We start from the raw sequence: 18,473 nt of genomic DNA, 5'->3' as shown, positions 1-18,473 counted from the left end.
GGAGGGTTAATAAGACGGAACTGTAATACTTTATAAACAAAGTCATGCATTCCCATTGTATACACTGCGGGCTATAATAACTTCATAATTCGCATATTACGTACGTAGTTACCATTTACGGTCTATGAAGCCCACCACCTTATTGGCCATTATTGCTGCACAAAAAAAACTGCATCTCTAGTTAGGTTCTGATTAAAGAGAATGGACTCAGTTAGATTCGCTCCGATGCTTAACATTTCGCCCGTAATCGTTTGCGTACATTATCGTATTCTCGTGTTGTTTAACAGAATTCCAGGCAAAATTATCCTATGCCCTTGAATAAACATTTACTTATCCGCACATTTCGCATCCACTGCGATCAACAACCCCGAGCACGCTAGTCGTACGAAATGCATGCCCGTTCAAATTGTCCCTCACTTTCCTTTTCGTGTGTTGCAGCACCGTGGTGGAATAAATTACCGACGGATCTATAACATGATAACAGTAAGTTATCTGTTACAAAACTAACCTTCGCTCTTTAATGTTTGCGTCACTCAATAAGGAGGCAATAGATTTGTGCTGTCGCAAACACATTTTTTTCCACTCATTCGCAAATTTTGTTTATACAAAAGCTGATAGTCTAGGGATCCCTTTTTCGGTCAGGGCAATCAGAGTCAATCAGGGCAGGTATTTTAAATAAAGGCAGCTTAGGAGACCCCAAGCTCAATTTCTTGGATCGTAAGGGTACGACTGATGAATGCACACTCATCATCCTGCAAAGGTATTACAAGAGACACAAAACTATCTAAGACTTTCGCATCGTGATCGTTGGGAGGGGCACTAAACAGCGCATTTAGTAACTTTCAAACTGTGGCATTACGTCACTCGTATTCGTTACAAGACTAACTTTGGAGTATATTTCCGGAATTATGAAATAGCGTGGCGTCGCTCATCAGGTTAAGCTTGACAGGTTGGCTGCTCAGAGTAAAGAGCACACCTGTTTCGAGATTGAACTCGCGCATATCTGCGGCGCAGTGCGTCATACTTCTGTAACTGTCATTTAATCATTTCTGCGTCATCGATGTAAGTGCACGGCATTTCACAGTCCATCTCGTGAAGGTGCCATAGACTTTTAAGAAACGTTTTTCTTCACTACTTGCATAAAGTGCTTTCACCTTTCCAATTTCTATGTTCATTGTGCGAACCACTTGCTTAAAGGGTTTCCAAGCAGCAAATAACGACAAGTCGGTAGAAAAAGAAGTTCTTAGGGCTATAAGAACGATAGTAATAAATTCTTCATAATTTAAGAGTCCGGAGTTAAGCTTCCAGAGTGCCCACTGTGGTCGCAAATTCGTTACAGATCTGTTACCAATCTTTGCAATAACCGTACAATGATCAGAGAACGAAACAGGGATGGAATGAAACTGGGATGGGAGAGGAGTGATGAACAGACAAATGCGACCAAGGCGGGTGTAAGAGCCACCGTGAATACGTGTGTAAGAACGATATCTCTGTCCCTACTCGCATATATAAGTGAGCCCTGGATTTTCCATTACGTCATAGGAAACTTCACCACTCCTGTCCCGCTGAGTGTTAATGCCGCTTCGAACACTCGGATCACATGCACAATCGAAATCTTCCATTAACACAATGCAGCGTCTGCAGTCCACTAGGCTAGACACAGCGCCAAATATAAGAATTCGTTTAGCAGCGTCATCGAATGCATGGCGGTTGACTATTCGCCATTGAACACCCTGCAACAGAAAATCTCAGCACACCTATTGGCCTTCGGTGTCCTCATGGTAGACAGAGAGAGAGAGATGCAAATGAAAGAAAGGCGGGGAGGTTAACCAGAGTTAAAACCTCCGGTTTGCTACCCAGCACTAGGGGGACCGCTCTGCTGGCGTGGCGTAGCGGTCCCCATGGTAAATAAATACTAAACAAAGTAAGCTCTTTTTTTTATAAAGAGGGAACAGCCCATGGGTAAATCAACAGCGTGTGAAGCACAGACATTATACTCAGAATGAACAAGGTCCCAAGAACCTTTTTGTCTCGTCATCACTCTCGATCTTCCTCTCTCGTGCGGCGACGAAGTCGTCGTGCTGCCTAGATAAAAGCTGGCGAAGCTGTGCTTGTTTCTGCGAAAACCGAAGACCCCGCGCGTTCAAAGTCGCGAAGAGAAGTTGCTGGGCAGCGCCATGGTGAATACCCACTATTTGGACTTAATGATGTATTTGGTGCGTCCTTGAGAGCAACGGTGAGGCGCACCCGCAACATTTTGAGTTTCGAGAGCGATCCGTTATAGTCAGAAAGGAAGCTTCGTGGCTTCTTGCACTTACAAGAGGCGCCGATTTGCTGGGCGCATGTGGTGACATATCGTAGTAGCATCACAAGGGACGCTGAGGCGGGAAAACTGCCTGCTTCTATCGTCAGTCTGAACCCGCCTGTTGCTACAATCCACCACAAAATTTCCAGGTGCGCTCAGTGTTTGGCGTTGTCTGCGTTCGAAGAACTGTTCTGACTTAAGGGCTGTAAGCATATGACGTACATAGTGAAGAACGTCGTTAGAAATTTCTGGTGAATGGCGAAACGATTTTCTGTTAATTCTTCTGCCACCATAGTTTACTGCCCTTGACTTTCTCTTTCACAATATTATTGCAGGGTGCAGGTATTGTGACGTGCATTGGCACAGTGAAATATTCTGCTTTTGAAAGGTGTAATAACATATGTTCCCCAGTGGCCAAATAAATCCGAGGTGCTTGTCTTCGGCATTCCTGACAATCAGATTTTAGTTTTGGGGCGTAAAACCGTAGAAATCCTTTTTAAATTCTGTACTAGTGACAACAGATGACAGCTTAAAGAAAACATATGACACGCACTGCCGGAAATGTTTGCCTCTTAAAAGAATATCACTAGAACAACCAGCACTTCATCGTTAGTTTCATACTGAAATTGTTCAAAATTAGGCGTTAGGGATCATTTTATTTAAATGTTGTCGAATTTACACGCAATTGTGATTAAGTACTGAAGTCGCAGCCTGATATAGGGAAACGCCCTTATTCCGCGTTATACAGAACAATAGGATCGTGTTCTAGAAAACTTCCAATGAAATGCTAATGCCTCATTTTCGCCATCACACATACATTCACCCGAAACACTGGTCCAATCAAGAAAGTTGCAGTCATGGCAAACAACGCGTAGTATAACCTTTACACTTTAATAGTCGTCATGGCATTTTCGTTGCATTGCGTTCATACCTGAGGTCCCGCAGTTTGATGCAACGTAACGTACGCCATGCCCTAGATACTTAAATTCGTGCCCCCTGTTTAATTACTTGAAAAATGAACTCCGGAAATGCTAACGAATTCTTTTTGCTCGAAAGACTGCCTTGAGAGCTTACATAGTCTTCATGCAAATTGGGCGTTGCCGCAAATAGGTCATCAAGACACTTGACGGGTGCTGAACATCATGTGCCATCATATAAGCAAAAAAAAAAATGCTCCTTGAAGTACGTGCATCCTTCATGGAAAAACAGCCTGAAAAATACCATGCTGAAGTGACTAGCGTGAGAGTGGAAACAGGACACTAAAAAGGCGCCTTGTCCTTGTCGCCTTTTTAGTGTCCCGTGTCCACTCTGGCGCTAGTCGCCTCAGCATGGAATACCAACTAGCCCGGTCTCACACCCTGCTTCAAAAATACCTCTTTTGCGAAAGCTCAGAGAAATTGAGCGATATCCAAAAGAAAGCAATTAGCACGGAGATTTATCTGGCCCTGGGAGGCACTCCGTTATCTTAATTCAACCTTGGCCAAGGCGTGAAGAGCCTCGTTGGATATTCTAAGCGAATTATTCTGCGAGTTAGCGGCGTAACGAAATAAAAAAAGAAAATAAGTAAGAAGAAAGCGGAAAAGGAGGCCTGCTTCAATCGATGACTGCCGAGTTGGGCAACGTCACTTGGAAGAATGGGTAGCCCAGCAATAAAATTTCCCGAATTCATCGGACTTCAAAGAATCGTGTAAGCTTTTCAAGGCGGTGCTTGTAGAGGAGGCCACGCGGCAAAGACGGCAAACCTGGCACGCCGGGAACGAAAATCGATTGTTCCATCTTGGGTTCCCTCCCTATGCCAAAAGGAAGCATGCAAGTAGGTGAAAAAATGAGTGATCTAAGGCAGATGCTGGCGTTCAGTGCCGAATCATCCGTCATTCCTTTTCTGTCGTACGCTAAAGCTGCAAGAATAGTGCCGGCCGCATACCTTCGATGTTTTCCCTACATCCACTTCCACTTTAGGACCCCATATTTTTTATAGCCTTAGTAGTAGGCGACAAGTACTTAGTAGTCCGGATAATAGTTTACTTGAAAGTTAATGTTACAGCAGTAAGTTCGCACGGAGTTTCGTAGGTGTCTAAGTTTTCCTTGCCATGACTTTGTAGCTTGTTCAGGTGTATTCATATCTAGTAGCAATCGTCCGACAGCACCGCCTACTATTCTTGGGTGCCTGAGGAAACAGTCATATCCTGTACAGTAGGCCATCTTTCGACACGCAAAGGTATGCCCTGTGGGCTTTCTGAGTACTCTAGATTACAGACCGCGCTCATAACTGATCTTGCAATCCGGGCTGAAGTGCTCTTGCAATGCCCAAGTTACATAATCACTAATTTGGATTTACATAATTAAGTTACATAATTAATTTGGATTAATAATCACTAATAATGGATTTCCGTCACGCTAGACATAATTTGAAAGCTGCGAAAAAAAGTGTAATTGCTGCTTTCTTGAAGTAAGATATACTGCTTGCGGGTTTGTCAAACGTAGTAATTGCAGTAAACATTAGTAGTGCTTTTTAGCACGTGGAAATGCTTAAGTCAAGTCAAGTCAAGCTTGCTCACAACATGTACAAAGTACAGTGTTGAAGGCCACCCTGGCAAGAAAGCTGTAGACATAGAGCTTGACGAGGTCAGGGGGCCACCACCAGGCAACATCAGCATCGCACACATCCTCAGTACAAACAATAAGCTTTCGTAAGTAGCTTCATTAATACAACACGTGGTGTATATCCACTTCCCTGGGCATGAATAGATCTTCATACCTGCATAATCATTACGAGCGCATTGAAATTCAGGTGAATAACATTAGCGCCAGCGGAATATATACTGTCCCGCTTTAAAAAATGAACATTATTAAAAGCAATAATTAAAAGGAAGTTAAGCAACAGTTAAGAATGTTCACGTGCAACTTACAAGAAATGAAAAAGCTGGTCATAAAAACAAAAATGTTTTATGACAGGTGACTTTCGACATATCATTGAGCGGTGAATAGGAGCTTTACGTTGACGAGAAGTAGATATATTTACGCAAATGCTGATTGATGTGGTAAGCCTGCCCACTTTAAGCACTTCCTTATTTATTTTCCAAACGTCTAATCATATTTGTTGTTACGAATAGCTAGAATCATACGCATCGTGCTTAAGGTTGCTTTTTGTTGTCGTTTGATTACATTCGTTTTGACTATTCTGGGTTGAAACACGCCGTCGTTGCTCAGTGGCTATGGTGTTGGGCTGCTGAGCACGAGGTCACGGGCTCGAATCCCGGCCACGGCGGTCGCATTTCGATGGGGACGAAATGCGAAAACACACGTGTGCTTAGATTTAGGTGCACGTTAAAGAATCCCAGGGGGTCGAAATTCCCGGAGCCCTGCAATACGGCGTGCCTCATAATCAGAAAGTGGTTTTGGCACGTAAATCCCCATAAATTTTTTTTTATTCTGAGTTGAAATCAAAATTTTGTTCGCAAACATGTCGTTTCCCTTTAAATGCAGCAAATTTCCGCCTACTGAAATTGAGTATAATGTCCAAAGGATGTGTAAAATGGGGAGCTTCTTTTTGATAGCTAATGTCCTTGGTAATGTGCGTGATCATGTGAATTCAATGCCCTCTCACATGACTCCTTATCGCCATATATATATGTATATATATATATATATATATATATATATATATATATATATATATATATATATATATATATATATAACCGTTGTCGCAGGGTACGGACTTTCAGCACGAGCGCCACTCACGCGCAAAAGCGCTGTGGAGGACGACCCAATATATCGTTACAATCCTTCTCCACATTATACATATATATATATATATATATATATATATATATATATATATATATATATATATATATATATATATATATATATATATATATATATATATATATATATGTGTGTGTGTGTGTGTGTGTGTGTGTGTGTGCGTGTGTGTGTGTTTCAATTTTAAATTTTTTACAGATTGCTGGTATAAACTCATAAAAAGTGATAAAATTCTGAAATAAAAGTGCCAACCTCCGCCCGAATTTTATCCCACCGCGTCAACCGAGTGTCTATCCCGTCGTGTTGCTAATCACGAGGTCGTGGGCTCAAACCCCGCTGCGGCAGCCGCATTTCGATTATATATATATCGATTGGTGACAATGCCAACACGCTCGCGTATCGTGCATTCGATGCACGGTACAGAACCACAGGTGGTCAAAGTTATGCCGAAGCCCTTCACTGTGCAGCCCCTCATAAACCACTTTGCAGTTTCGGGATGTGAAGCTGCTCGATTTATTTAAGCAAATTTTTCCACATTTGAGTATTTCCTTTAGCTTTCTATTTTCCTTACGCAACCGATGGGTTTGTCAGGCTTTAGAATGCTTCCTTCAAAGTCACTTTTAATTGGTTTTGCCCCTAGCTGGCTACAGCTTTAATTAAACTTATTCCTTTTATCTACTTTCCTTACTAAGCAGAAGCTAAAGTGCTCGTTCGTATATATAAACGGCCTTTATACTAAAGCAGACATTCTCCCGCTTAGAAATGATATGGAGGAGAGTCGTTAGGCATATCCGGGAAATACATGAACCTAGACATTATAACTGAACATATGAGCCACAGGTGGTCAAAGTTATTCTTAGTCAAAGTTGTTCTTTCAACCCAGGAGCACCTTAGTTGCTCTATCCATTAAACCATATAGTAGCCGGCGAGACAAGTTCACCCGAAAGAGGTCCGATACGGGCAGACCAACGTACGGAACCGGGTGAAGTTCACAAAGAATACAAATAGCACGGATAGGATGTGTGAAATTTTTGCGAATTATTTTATCAGAATTGGTTAAAATCCGCGGAACTCTGTCTCTAAAACCACCGACATGACCAGCTCGTCAAACTCGCCATTACTGACTATAACTACCTTCACCGAAAGCGACAGCTTACAGTTCTTTTTTCGCCGCGCACAGCCTCAAACTGAAATTTTCTTCCCGAACACGTACGCACTTGTGGTGCCTAACTCTGATGAAGCTGTTTTTAATGTATTTCTCTTTCTAATAATACATGAATCTCTTTTTTTCGGCAGTACAAGTACATTGTATAGGGGCCACATAAGGTAAAACTATTTCATGCTGACTTTTTTTCAATCTCCTGACGTCAAGCTTACGTAAGTGCCAGCGCAAGCACCGGACTGTGACCTGCAGCCTTGTTTGAACAGTCCAATGAAATGCTCTCCTATCTCTCCTAGTTTATGGGAGGCCGTTTTTGTTTGCTTTGAAAGCAAATAACATGGCTTTGTTAGCTTAATAGGTTTTCGTTATCTAACTGACTAACAAGAAACCGGGAGTGCGCCCAAGTGGACAGGGTGTCGGTGGGTCCTTGCTACTGCAGTGAAAGTAAACAACTAGGTGAGGAGGATGGTGTCGCTGTCTGCGATTGGTCCACTTCTTCTTGCCTACTCCTCCGGTAGAACCCACTGGGCCTTCCCGGCCGGGCTGCTCTGATGCTGCTGGGACGACCCTCTACCTTTCTCCCTCCTACCCTCTCTTTCCTTAATCCCACCACTGCCACCCTGCTGGCGCTGAGCCGTGCTCCCGCATCGGTTGCAGAAGATATTGCCAGCCTTTCCTCCTTTCCCACACGAACCACTTCTTCCGCTTCTTCTTGCTTAGCTTGCAGTGGCTGATGGAAAATCGCGGCGGCGTTGAACGGAAGCTTAAAAAGAACCCTTGCCAAACAAACAAAACAAACAAACGAAGAAGAGTTGGCACAGTGATGTGCAATGCATGGAAAACGGGCTCGACAACATTGGTCTGCCACCACAAAATTTTGTATGTATACCAGATGGACCAGCGGGCAAACACCTTTTATTCCTTCTGCAGTAGGCCGTGTCCGGCTATTCTGAACAAAAATTCAATTTTGTTTGGCGTATTTTTGAATCTTCAGTGCACATACGGCCTTTTGACGTGGTCATATTTCGCGGTTTTATAATGTCGCGTGAAAGACAGGCGTAGTGGGCACCGCCAGAAAAATTTGGACCAATTGTGTAGGACCCATGGCGAGAGGCGCATAATGGTAAGTATATTTTTGTTAGACCTAAACAGACTTAATCAGTGTGCACATGTCATATCAGATGGACAGTTTTCGCGGTTTTCATGAGGTCGTGTGGCAGACAACTGAAGTGCGAGCAGAAATGGAAAAGAAGCAGATTACAATAGCATACGTCATAGCGCCCCTCTAATTGTACAGTACGTGCATCGTACAGTGTATGTATTGTGCAGTGTATTTTACAGACTACAGTGTTTGGCAGTGTATTGCGATATCTATGTTGAATTGCTTCTCCACTGAGGCTTGGGCCACAGTTGGATGGTAGTATTGTGAGATAAATGTGTAAGATAAACTCGGCCGGTAATGAGAAAATGATCTTACGCTAAAGTATTGTTTCTAAGAGTAAATTGCCGCCAGTCTTTATTCTGGCCTTATTAGTAGCGAGAGTGGCTGGTGAACGGCAAGAACATTTTTTATGCTATAATGTTGCTTCTTTGCCTTCTTAGCCTTCGCACGTTTCTTTCTCCTAATCGTGTTTAAGATGTCACGAGTTAAGCCGCTTTACTTGTGCAGTAAGCTGTCAGTGCATTCGGAACTTTAGGGCGCTAAAAAAAGATTAAGCGACTTCCTTCTAAACGTTGAGGAATGCAGCCCGTGAGGCGCGCTTTAACTTGCACGAAAACTCGGTCACGCTCTTTCCGCTACCTCTCATTAACTTGATCCCGTGGGATGTTAGCTGCCCCATCAGGTGACCCCAAGAGAACTCGAGTGACCCAGCAAGCCTGGATCTCTGTGCAGCGAAGAGAACGGGCAGAATGGTTGCTCCGCGCTGAAGAGTGGGCAGCTCGCCGGGTGAACGGAATAAATTAGCTCATTTTTTCCGCTGAGACCTCTCCTATAGTTTTGGAGTGTTGATTACTTCCGTGTCCCTGAACTGCTGTCACTGCCGGTTTATTGATGTAAAAAAGAGAAAAAAGGAAAAAAAAAATATACTGAGGTAGTGCCGAACTAATGCGCGAAAATTTCCAGGTAATCTGACCAGGCGCCAGACGCCCTTCTTGATGTATATTTGTAAGAAAAACAATAGAAAAAGAAAGAAAGAAAAAGAAAGAAAGAAGGAAAGAAAGAAATAAAGAAGAAAAAATGCAAAGCTTCACTAATTTTAACACAAACGTAAGGAAAAGGAATGTGCTAGAAAACTTAAGGAAGCTTGCGGCATCCGCACGCAAGACAATAAAATAAAGATAATAACAATGGAGTCTAGTGCCGCAGCCGCGCATCTGTTGCGTATGGATTGCCTTGTCTTATAAGTGCTTATGGAATAATTATTTTTACGTGTTTTACACAGTTCTGAGTAAGTTTTTTTCGAACATCCACTTCAATCACGGCTCACACTTATACGTGTACTTGATTACGTCGACTTGTTTTCATCGGTGCTGTGCAATGGCAGCAAGAAGTGGCACTTCACATTAAGCGGTGGGTGAAGTGAGCCTCTCGCCTACCCGTTATGGTTCGAATTGGTCTCAGTTAACTGGCTATTAGAACACGTGACCACATTGTGCGGTTCACGCAGCGCGTTCTGTAAGCAATGGCGAAAGAAACGTTTTTGCTCTCCTCTGATGCTTGGAGCCACTACATAACTTGCTCGTGTGCTTTGAGCCGGTAATTCATTTATGGTTATGTTAAAACGCTACATGAAGGACTACACACTGCCCCGGTATATAATTACTGTGTAGTCATGAATACTCAGTACGAAATCAGCAAAATTCGTTTTCCTGCCCCCTCAAATTTCTCCTGCAGTAGAATCTCCAGTAACTTGAGATCATGTACATCTGAATCCTTTATCAGCACTCCGTCATCATTCAGGACCGTAGCGGAAATGACGGGGTGATCGGACATAAGCAAGCACAAACATGCTCATTGCTTCAATGGTATAGCGCGTAAATCCCCTTTCAATATTGCAAAATCGCCTTCATGCTTCCCACTACAAAGGGGTGTCCATCTGGTTGGCAAAAATTTCCTGAAACGCGAATTCCGCGGTATTTCAAAAGTGATTCGCGTGACCTTAATCTCCTATAGAAATGATAAAATTACAGGCGTTAAGGTGCAGTTTACGAAACGCGCTCCTTGATCGACTTCTTTTTTTTGTGTGTGAATAATAACCAGTGTCTTCTTGAGGCTGATAAAGCGAGCTCCCTGGGTTTCATTCTGTAAGGAGCTTACTCTGATAAAGGATTTGATGTGTTCTACATAGCTTTCAGACAGGTTGTCATTATGACGGCCTCTGCGTACATTATTTCCCAAAGCATGGGACGAAATACGCGGGCGTTCCGGTTACTTTTGTGCAGGACTGTATAAAAGCGTGTTTTGTTGAAAAAAAAAATAAGTGGAAAAACAGTGCATTTTTGACGCGAGTTTGATGACCGATACCTTCAAACTATTGTCGTTCTAGAAATCCATGCCAAGTGGATACGCCTTGAAAATTAATCGGCTACAATTAATGAAGTACATTATTGTGTCGCAAATGAATTACGGATGTACTGAGTGGAATGTCTTAATTACTTGCAATTTAAATGTTGCAACTAGTTTCAAGTTGAATTAGTTTAGCGTAAGTAACGTCTGCCTTTCTGAATAAGTCAGCTCTTGGAATAAAATTACGTTACCTGCAAAAGATGATCTTTTTTTAATTTCGGAAATCTCATAAAGGAGACTCCCCGTAGAACGGCGATTGTTGGGGTAGCGAATGTGTTCGTGTTTCGAGCGCTTTTTGAAAAAAGCACTTGTGTGTTACTGACAATGAGATTTTTATACTAATGATGTATAAAAATAGTGCACGTTGCAAAGTCAACTGTTATTTACTTAGCCATCACGACACCCAATAGGGCATTGAATGAAGTCATGCTCGGGCAACACGAAAGTTTCCATCTGAATACCAGACGTTTATTTATGTTACACAGAATTAAAAATTATTGCCTCTAGGCAGATAGCGCAATCAATCCTTGATCTGGATTGCTCGAAGATGCTGACGTTGCTCGGCCAATAATTCAAGATATATATTCGTCAAAAAATTTTTTTTTCGCAAGCCTAACTAATCCCTTAACGGCTTGTGTTGAATGTTCAAATTTTAGCGTGTCAGTTCGCACGGAATCTTCACTTGGAACAAATTCTGCGGATTGCACCTATATTAAGATATGCGCTGTAAACATGCGGTAAAAACATACTATTGTGTAATCTATTTTTTCTAATATTTCATTTTATTCACGGAAGCCCAAATATGTCATTAACGCCAACGTATTTCGTCGCACACCTTTGGGAATGCATATCTCGAGGCATCTGTCATCCTGAGAATTTGTTCCAAGTGCTCCTAGATTACAACTCGTAAATTGCTATATGCGCTGTAAAGTGAGTAATAAGAGCTTCATTCGGTGAATTGTTTTGATCCATCGAGCATGCAATTTGATGTTTGAGTAAGTTTTGTCTGCTTTTTCGACTTTCAGAAAAGAAAAGGAAAGTTCGGAAATAAAGCAAACCTCACCGTGAGCTTAACAAATCATGAAAATTTTGCCTGAGCACAGCATGTCTTATGTCGGGTACGTTTATGGGACCGTATTGACAATGAACTTGATGCACAACTTGCCGTCTTTGTGTTTACATTTCGGTTAAACTACACGAATTTAGTTGCGTCCATGTGCTGTATCGGGGTAGTGCTGTAGAGTTCTTGGAGACGTTGTTTTCTCTGTTTCTCTCTTTCTTTTTCTTTTTGCGGCAGCCAGTTTATTCGAGCCATATTACCAATAAGTGCTTCCCAGCTGAGTGTCCACCGCATGACTAGTAACGTACACAGACTTTCAGAGGCTCCCTTTTAACGCACTGCTGCTTCAAGGCTTCCACGATCGATACGCGCTGCAATATTTGCTCAAGTCCTTGATGCACGCTTCGTGTAAGAGAATTTTTGGGTAGCTTGTCAGTAGGCGCCTTCAGCCCGCGGTGTGTTTGCCGTCAACGGGGATGGCATATTCTGGCTGGCGTCGAGTCGGCGGCTTTGAAACAGAACGCCTTTGCCAAACCACGCTTTCTTTTCGGCGAGATTGAGTTCGATTTCCGATACAGTGTTTTCATACACGCAGCCACTCTGAAGAGCGTTTCGTGAATCGGAATTCTAGGCACCGCCAGAGAAGGTGGCGTGACAAAGTTGTTTCCAATTCTGCGCGCTGTGCGTTCGGAACGAAACGCTGTCGTCATGCAATCCCCGCGCCGCTTACCACCTTCAAAAACTACTTCGTGCTGACGTTTGTGGCAATTTATTATTCGGTGTCTCATTGTAGAGGTGGTTCGGGGTTCGTGCTTTCATTCCCCGAGGCAGATTCTCTGGACCGTCGTCAGGACGAATAAGCGTATGTTCTGATATTTTTGCTTGCAAAAGAATAAAGTCAAAAATACATCATAGTAAACAACGATGTAGTAAACGTTTTCTTAAAATTTTGCTCGCGTTCTATATGCCTGTTTTATTACCTTTCTTATTGAGTGTCGGACACCCTTCAATGAGATGGACAAGTGCAGCACCCAAGTACCATGGCACGCTGAAACGCAGCTACACATCTAAGTGCATTTACGTTAAGATAGAAGTGTGATCATGTTGACAAGCGTTCGTCTAAAAGTTAGGACTCTGCTCCAACTAAACAAAGTTCATCAAACGGCAGCCACAGGGACATGCCCTGACTCACAACTACCAGCTTTATTGGAATGACTAACCTAAATGCATACGAGTAACAGTATATAAAATATACAAGACATGACAAGAAAACTGCTTACAGCTCGGTTCGAGAAAATTCATGTAAACTGTTCTGGACGATCAAGTGAACTGTTGAACTGTACCTGTAAATAAAGCCTCTACATACTTTGCTGGTATGGGCGAGGTACTTAAGCTTATTATCATTATATTGGCTCACGAAATATGCCGTTTTTTTTTCGACAAGGAGAGTTTTAATAATGCTGCGAGCAAGCTACTGGCAGTGTTCGCTTCAACACTGCAGCTCGTTTGCCCATAGCCATTTCGAAATCGGGGGACATAGTAGTTCTCGTTGAACCCTGTGCGCACACATCGGGGAAGCACTCACCACTCCCCACCAGAGGGCGTCGGCGTAACTTGTGAAATCGGACTTTCCCTCGATGCCCATGGCGTCTTTCTCGGCCAAGTACATGAAGTAGGATGAGAAGATCAGGCCCAGGAAACCAATGTACAGCGTTGTGATGAGCTCCTGCGTAGGAATGAGATCACATCACACATCACAAGCTTTGAGTCAATACGTTTTGCTATAAACTAAAGAGCTGATATTTCAGGCAGCGGCAATAACGATGTGTAATTGAGTGAATGATCAACATACATAGTGCTGTTCTTTCAGTGCGGAAACTGGACAAAGAAGTCGACAATACAGAGTTCTGAGTATTAACTAATTATTTGTAGTTAGTTGATTCCGCAAAATTTGTAAAGAGTAATGAGAGAGAGAAATGGCGAGACAACCGAACACATCAGACAAGACACATCGCTTATGTCAGCTCGTGTGTATAGTTGGTTTCTCTGGAATATATAAGGCGGGATTCCAAAGCAATAGGAGGGCGTCTTTCTGTCCCTTTTTGGTTACACCTCATTACTTCTCGATAATCCAACGCTACACATGCGTTAACAGCAAGCGCTCTGTTTTGCTAGATCTATCCGATTCTCCCGTTCCTATGTTCATCAAACCTTTTGCCGAACCAGAAGACCCAACAGCAGGCCCGAGTATCCAACTAGCTGTTCAAAAATACACAAAGGTCGTTGGCGCAGAGGAGTCGTTTCGGGGCTTAAAAGGGGCTGCTCAATAAGTTGGATGGTCGTAAATCTGCGTTTGTAACGAAAATAGAGAAGTCTTGCTTGTCACGGGCCGTTTCACCGTTTGCAAACTCTCCGCTTTGGACATTTCGCAATTCGTGCAGCCACTGGAGCAGTTAGTGGACTGTAAAATTGCAGCGTGCAACTTATTCCCTTGAACATTTGTGTTCGGTTACTTGACTAATTATTAAGCTGTGAGCCCTTGTTAAGAATAGTTTCACCATGATCGACGGCGAGCTTAACCTGGAACCTTTCCACCCACTTTAAATGTGAATACAGCTTTTGTCCCAGAACAATTGGCCTTTTAAATTCCTTACCTGGTGCTGTGCGCTATTTTCTTCCTGATGGTTTTACTTTTGCAGTCAATGCCGCTACGTCCTGTTCCAAAATCTAGGGCATTGTAGCCTTCTTGCAGGTGCTTTTTGCCCGTGTCATTGTTTGTAAATGATCTATTGTACCCGCGCCTGCCACGGATATTTATGTTTGCGGTGCGTAATGTAACAACAAAAGCACGGCACTCGGATACGTGCACACGAAAAAAAAAAGCAGGTGCGCACTTTGCTTCAGATTTTGGTCACGAGCAGTTGCAAACTCACCTGCCTATGTACAAATACTACGGACCCGAGCAGCCTCCAAGTGCCTCCCTGCCGGTCGACGTGGAGCATGCGCAAGATCTGGAGAAAACGGATTCCCCTGTGGACAACAGGAGAGGTACGATGTCCGTAAAGTCGCGCCATCAGCAAAGAGACTTGGTTCGCTTTCCTGACCCGCGCTCCTTTTTTGGCAATTACTACATTTCGGGGCGTGTATTGGAGGAAAACGTCATTTGCCTGTGACATGCTAACGTAGTTTTTTTCTCAATGAAATGGGTTTAAATTAGGACCTCAGATTCCCTATTATAGGACAACTGCTACACTATGTTACTTTGCCTAGACATGTTATGAACGACTATTATATAACACTAAAGCAATCCCGGCAAAGTTACAGGGATGAGAATTGTATTGTTTTCGTGTTAGCATCGTTTATACAGCATCTAAGTAGAAGACCCATCAAACATTTTCCGCTATGAGGTGACAGTATTGTGCCGCCTCTGGCTCGGGGTGGCATCTACGAAGGCGCACTCGTTCCGCAGTGGAATGGGGGATACGCCCTTGTGCGACTCTTGCGGAACCACAGCAGCGATTGAACACATCCTATGTATCTGGCCCCAATAAGACGTCGAGAGCGAAGTTCTCCGGCCAGCACTGAACCAGCTGGACTCTAGACCATTTTTCGTAATGAAGATCCTTGGACCCCAGCCGTTCGCGTCGATGGCACCGAAGGCCATGAAACCATTTTTGAAATATCTCAAGTCCACAGGTCTTGAGAACCATGCGTAGACTCGGTGCGAACCTTCCACTGTGGGCGAAACTGTGATCTCTCTCCTCTCTCTCTCTCTCTCTCTCTCTCTCTCTCTCTTCAGCCCCATACCCCCTTTCCCCAGTGCAGGGCAGAAAACCGCATGTGGGTATGGTTAACTTCCCTGCCTTTCCTGTCTTCTATTTGTCTCTATCTCTCTCTCTCACTCTAAGTAGAAGACGCATGCTCCGGGTGGTTTTGGATATGACGCAAGTCCAAGTATACCGCCTCCGAGATTTCTCAGCGCACCGCGCGCAGCTGCAGTCCTCACATCATCTCGGAGGCCATGTCGATTAGTCGTGCGCTCTGGCCATGAGTCACCTACGGCGATCTGTAATGGCGGTGTCCTTTCTTTCAGCGTTGGTGTCAAAAAATGGCTGTTCTGGGAAGCTTTTTGCGACGCTTTCATTTGTATCTTAAGCGTCATATTTGACACGAAGCTGCACTATATCTACCCTAACTTAAGCTGCACTTTTTACGCGGTCGAAGATTTTCGCGCAGCTGGCCTTTAAAGCTAGAATTACTTTACTTCGCATGTGCCTCTGTAAAAAAAGTTGAAGATGAGAAGGTAAGTAAGCTTTTTCAAGAAGTACACAATATATTTTCCGCAATTTCACAATTTTAGCAGCTGACAGCTCTAACCTACCAGAAGAGTAGCTGGAGCTGTATTTGGACTATCTTTCCATTGCCAAATCAAGGCTACACCTAGTCTCTCGGCTGCATTCATTGATCTTGAAATGGCGTAAATATTTCCAATAGTGGGTCACAGTCCATCATGTTCAATCGCATATTTTAAATGTACCAATCGATCACCTCTTACGAATAAGATGGAACCAGATGAGATCATTTTTACATCTTTCTTGCTTTAATGTTAAGATTGTTTTAATCTGGTGTACAACGGAGGTCAAAATTTTCAAAACCATGTACACCTGGAGAGAACAGAAGGTTTAATTATCACAGACAACGACAGTTAAATACATTCTCACAACCAATATATTTGACGGTAAGACTCTTGCCAAATCGAGCAATTATATATTTTTGAATGTGTGTCGTATTACAATATTTAACCACTTATCTGCAGAATATTCAATATGTGCGGATCCAACATTAGTGGAATTTGTAGAAATGAGTGTGAATATGCAGTGCCAGTATGTGCGAAAAACAGATGCAATATGACACACATCACTACTCATCTGTAAGATGGTGCTGGCCCCAGAAGTGGGTGTTCTGTGTTTACGTCGCAAGGAAAAGGGAATTTCCTTCTTTCAAAACCAATAGATCACTCCGTAAGGTTAGCGCAGCCCCGATTATTTTTTTATGTATTTAAATTCGTAGTAAGCACTAACTTTAATTCTATTCCTATCTGTGCTCGTACTCTAACTTAACCGTTATGAATTTTTTCTGTTAGATTTAAACTATTGTATTTTAGTACAACTTAACATCTTGATTTTTAGCTGACCGAACTGGTACGTTACGTTTTTCTCTTGCCGGCTTAAAGTTGTATTTACCCACGCGTGAACCAACCCCCATTTCGTCTTCACGCGAGATATCATTGTGCTTAGGCACATATTTTGGTTTTCATACCGAAAAGAAAAATCAGCGAACCATCGTATATCTGCTTGCAGTAAACGCACTAACCATATTTGTCGAATTCCTTACCTGATGGCTGAGGTAGCAAACACCTGGCCGTTCGACCCGGCCACTAGGACCACAACAGAAGCTACAACGACGATGAGATCTGAAAAGAACAGGGCAGCAAGAAAATATACGAACTATATTATTCTGTTGTCCGTTTATTGAAAATGAAAATAATAAGGTCCTCTTCGTGAACTTGAAGCCAATTTAAATGCTTGGTCTTGCTGCTTTTTGGGGCCTCGATGCTAGGTCTTCTACATAGGGATCAGTTTGGGGTTGTGTGTGTTTTCATTCAATCAACAGTCCGTTTACGATGCTGATTTCTGGTTTTAATAACAACGTTCAATCAACCTTCTTGTCGCTTCTTGTAGATGTAATCGTTCATTATTCTTATCGAACTTTTAATTATAGGCACTATTATTTTCCTTACAGTTTAACCTTTACCGATTCCTCATTAGTTAAAGCAGTTATTATCTGCGTGTACGCCCTTCCGATTCCTGGCTTATCCCCCATTGTGGGTACGTGTTATGTTGTCAAGGCTCACCTGTACCATCCTTCACTTCGAACTTGCGTAACGTTTAAAATATATTCTATTTTACGTCATGAGTTCAGTGTTACAGGTGGGATAGCAACTTGGCTAGTCACAGTGAAGCGTTGTTTCCTGCTGTACTTTTTACTAAATAATAGGGTAGGTGAACTTGATATGAGAAAATAGCCTCATGACACTTATAAAAAATGGAAGAGTTCCGGAGGCGCGAAGCGTTTTCGTGCAACAAAAAAAAAACAGAAAAAGTCATAGGTCAAGTTCTATTCGGTTGAAAATTTGTACTTGTGTTGAAAAACTCACAGATTAATGCTTGAACCACTAAATAAAGTACATAAGATCACTGCGGCAAGACGAAAGATAGGTAGATAGCTGCACTGTAACGTGACACGGCAAAGTGAATTCTTGAACATAGTCACAGGCATGATGCCATAGAGCTGCACCCATAGAACATAGACGTAGTCAGAGCGCAATATTCAGAAGGGCGAGAAACGACAAAAAATGCAGCTGCATAACGCAGGTTGTCATTCATTTTTTAGAGATGGTTAAAAAGTGAACAAAGCACATTCATTATTGATTAGTGCAAGCCATATGATGTCGCAGGCGATGAGGCTTCATGGTAGAACAGTGTGCCTAAAGAAGCTGTTTGGACTGTGGCAAATAGGTATTCTAAAGGAACGAGCAGTTACTTCTGAA

General features: G+C 42.8%; 1 protein-coding gene across 1 annotated transcript in view; it reads right to left on the bottom strand.

The window, feature by feature from the left end:
- LOC142563319 (potassium voltage-gated channel subfamily KQT member 1-like) overlaps positions 1–18,473 on the bottom strand; it is a 58,460-nt gene that overhangs the window by 18,285 nt on the left and 21,702 nt on the right. The window contains exons 4-6 of the mRNA XM_075673878.1: positions 17,258–17,336; positions 14,797–14,893; positions 13,449–13,589 (exon numbers count right to left, since the gene is read on the bottom strand). Of these exons, the coding sequence (XP_075529993.1) occupies positions 13,449–13,589; positions 14,797–14,893; positions 17,258–17,336 (317 nt within the window). The remainder of the gene's footprint in view (positions 1–13,448; positions 13,590–14,796; positions 14,894–17,257; positions 17,337–18,473) is intronic.

The sequence above is a fragment of the Dermacentor variabilis genome, chromosome 11 (assembly GCF_050947875.1).
Source record: "Dermacentor variabilis isolate Ectoservices chromosome 11, ASM5094787v1, whole genome shotgun sequence".
NCBI classification, from domain to species: domain Eukaryota; kingdom Metazoa; phylum Arthropoda; class Arachnida; order Ixodida; family Ixodidae; genus Dermacentor; species Dermacentor variabilis.
Note: the sequence above shows the minus strand (reverse complement) of the source record. Positions and strands in the feature narration are given on the sequence as shown.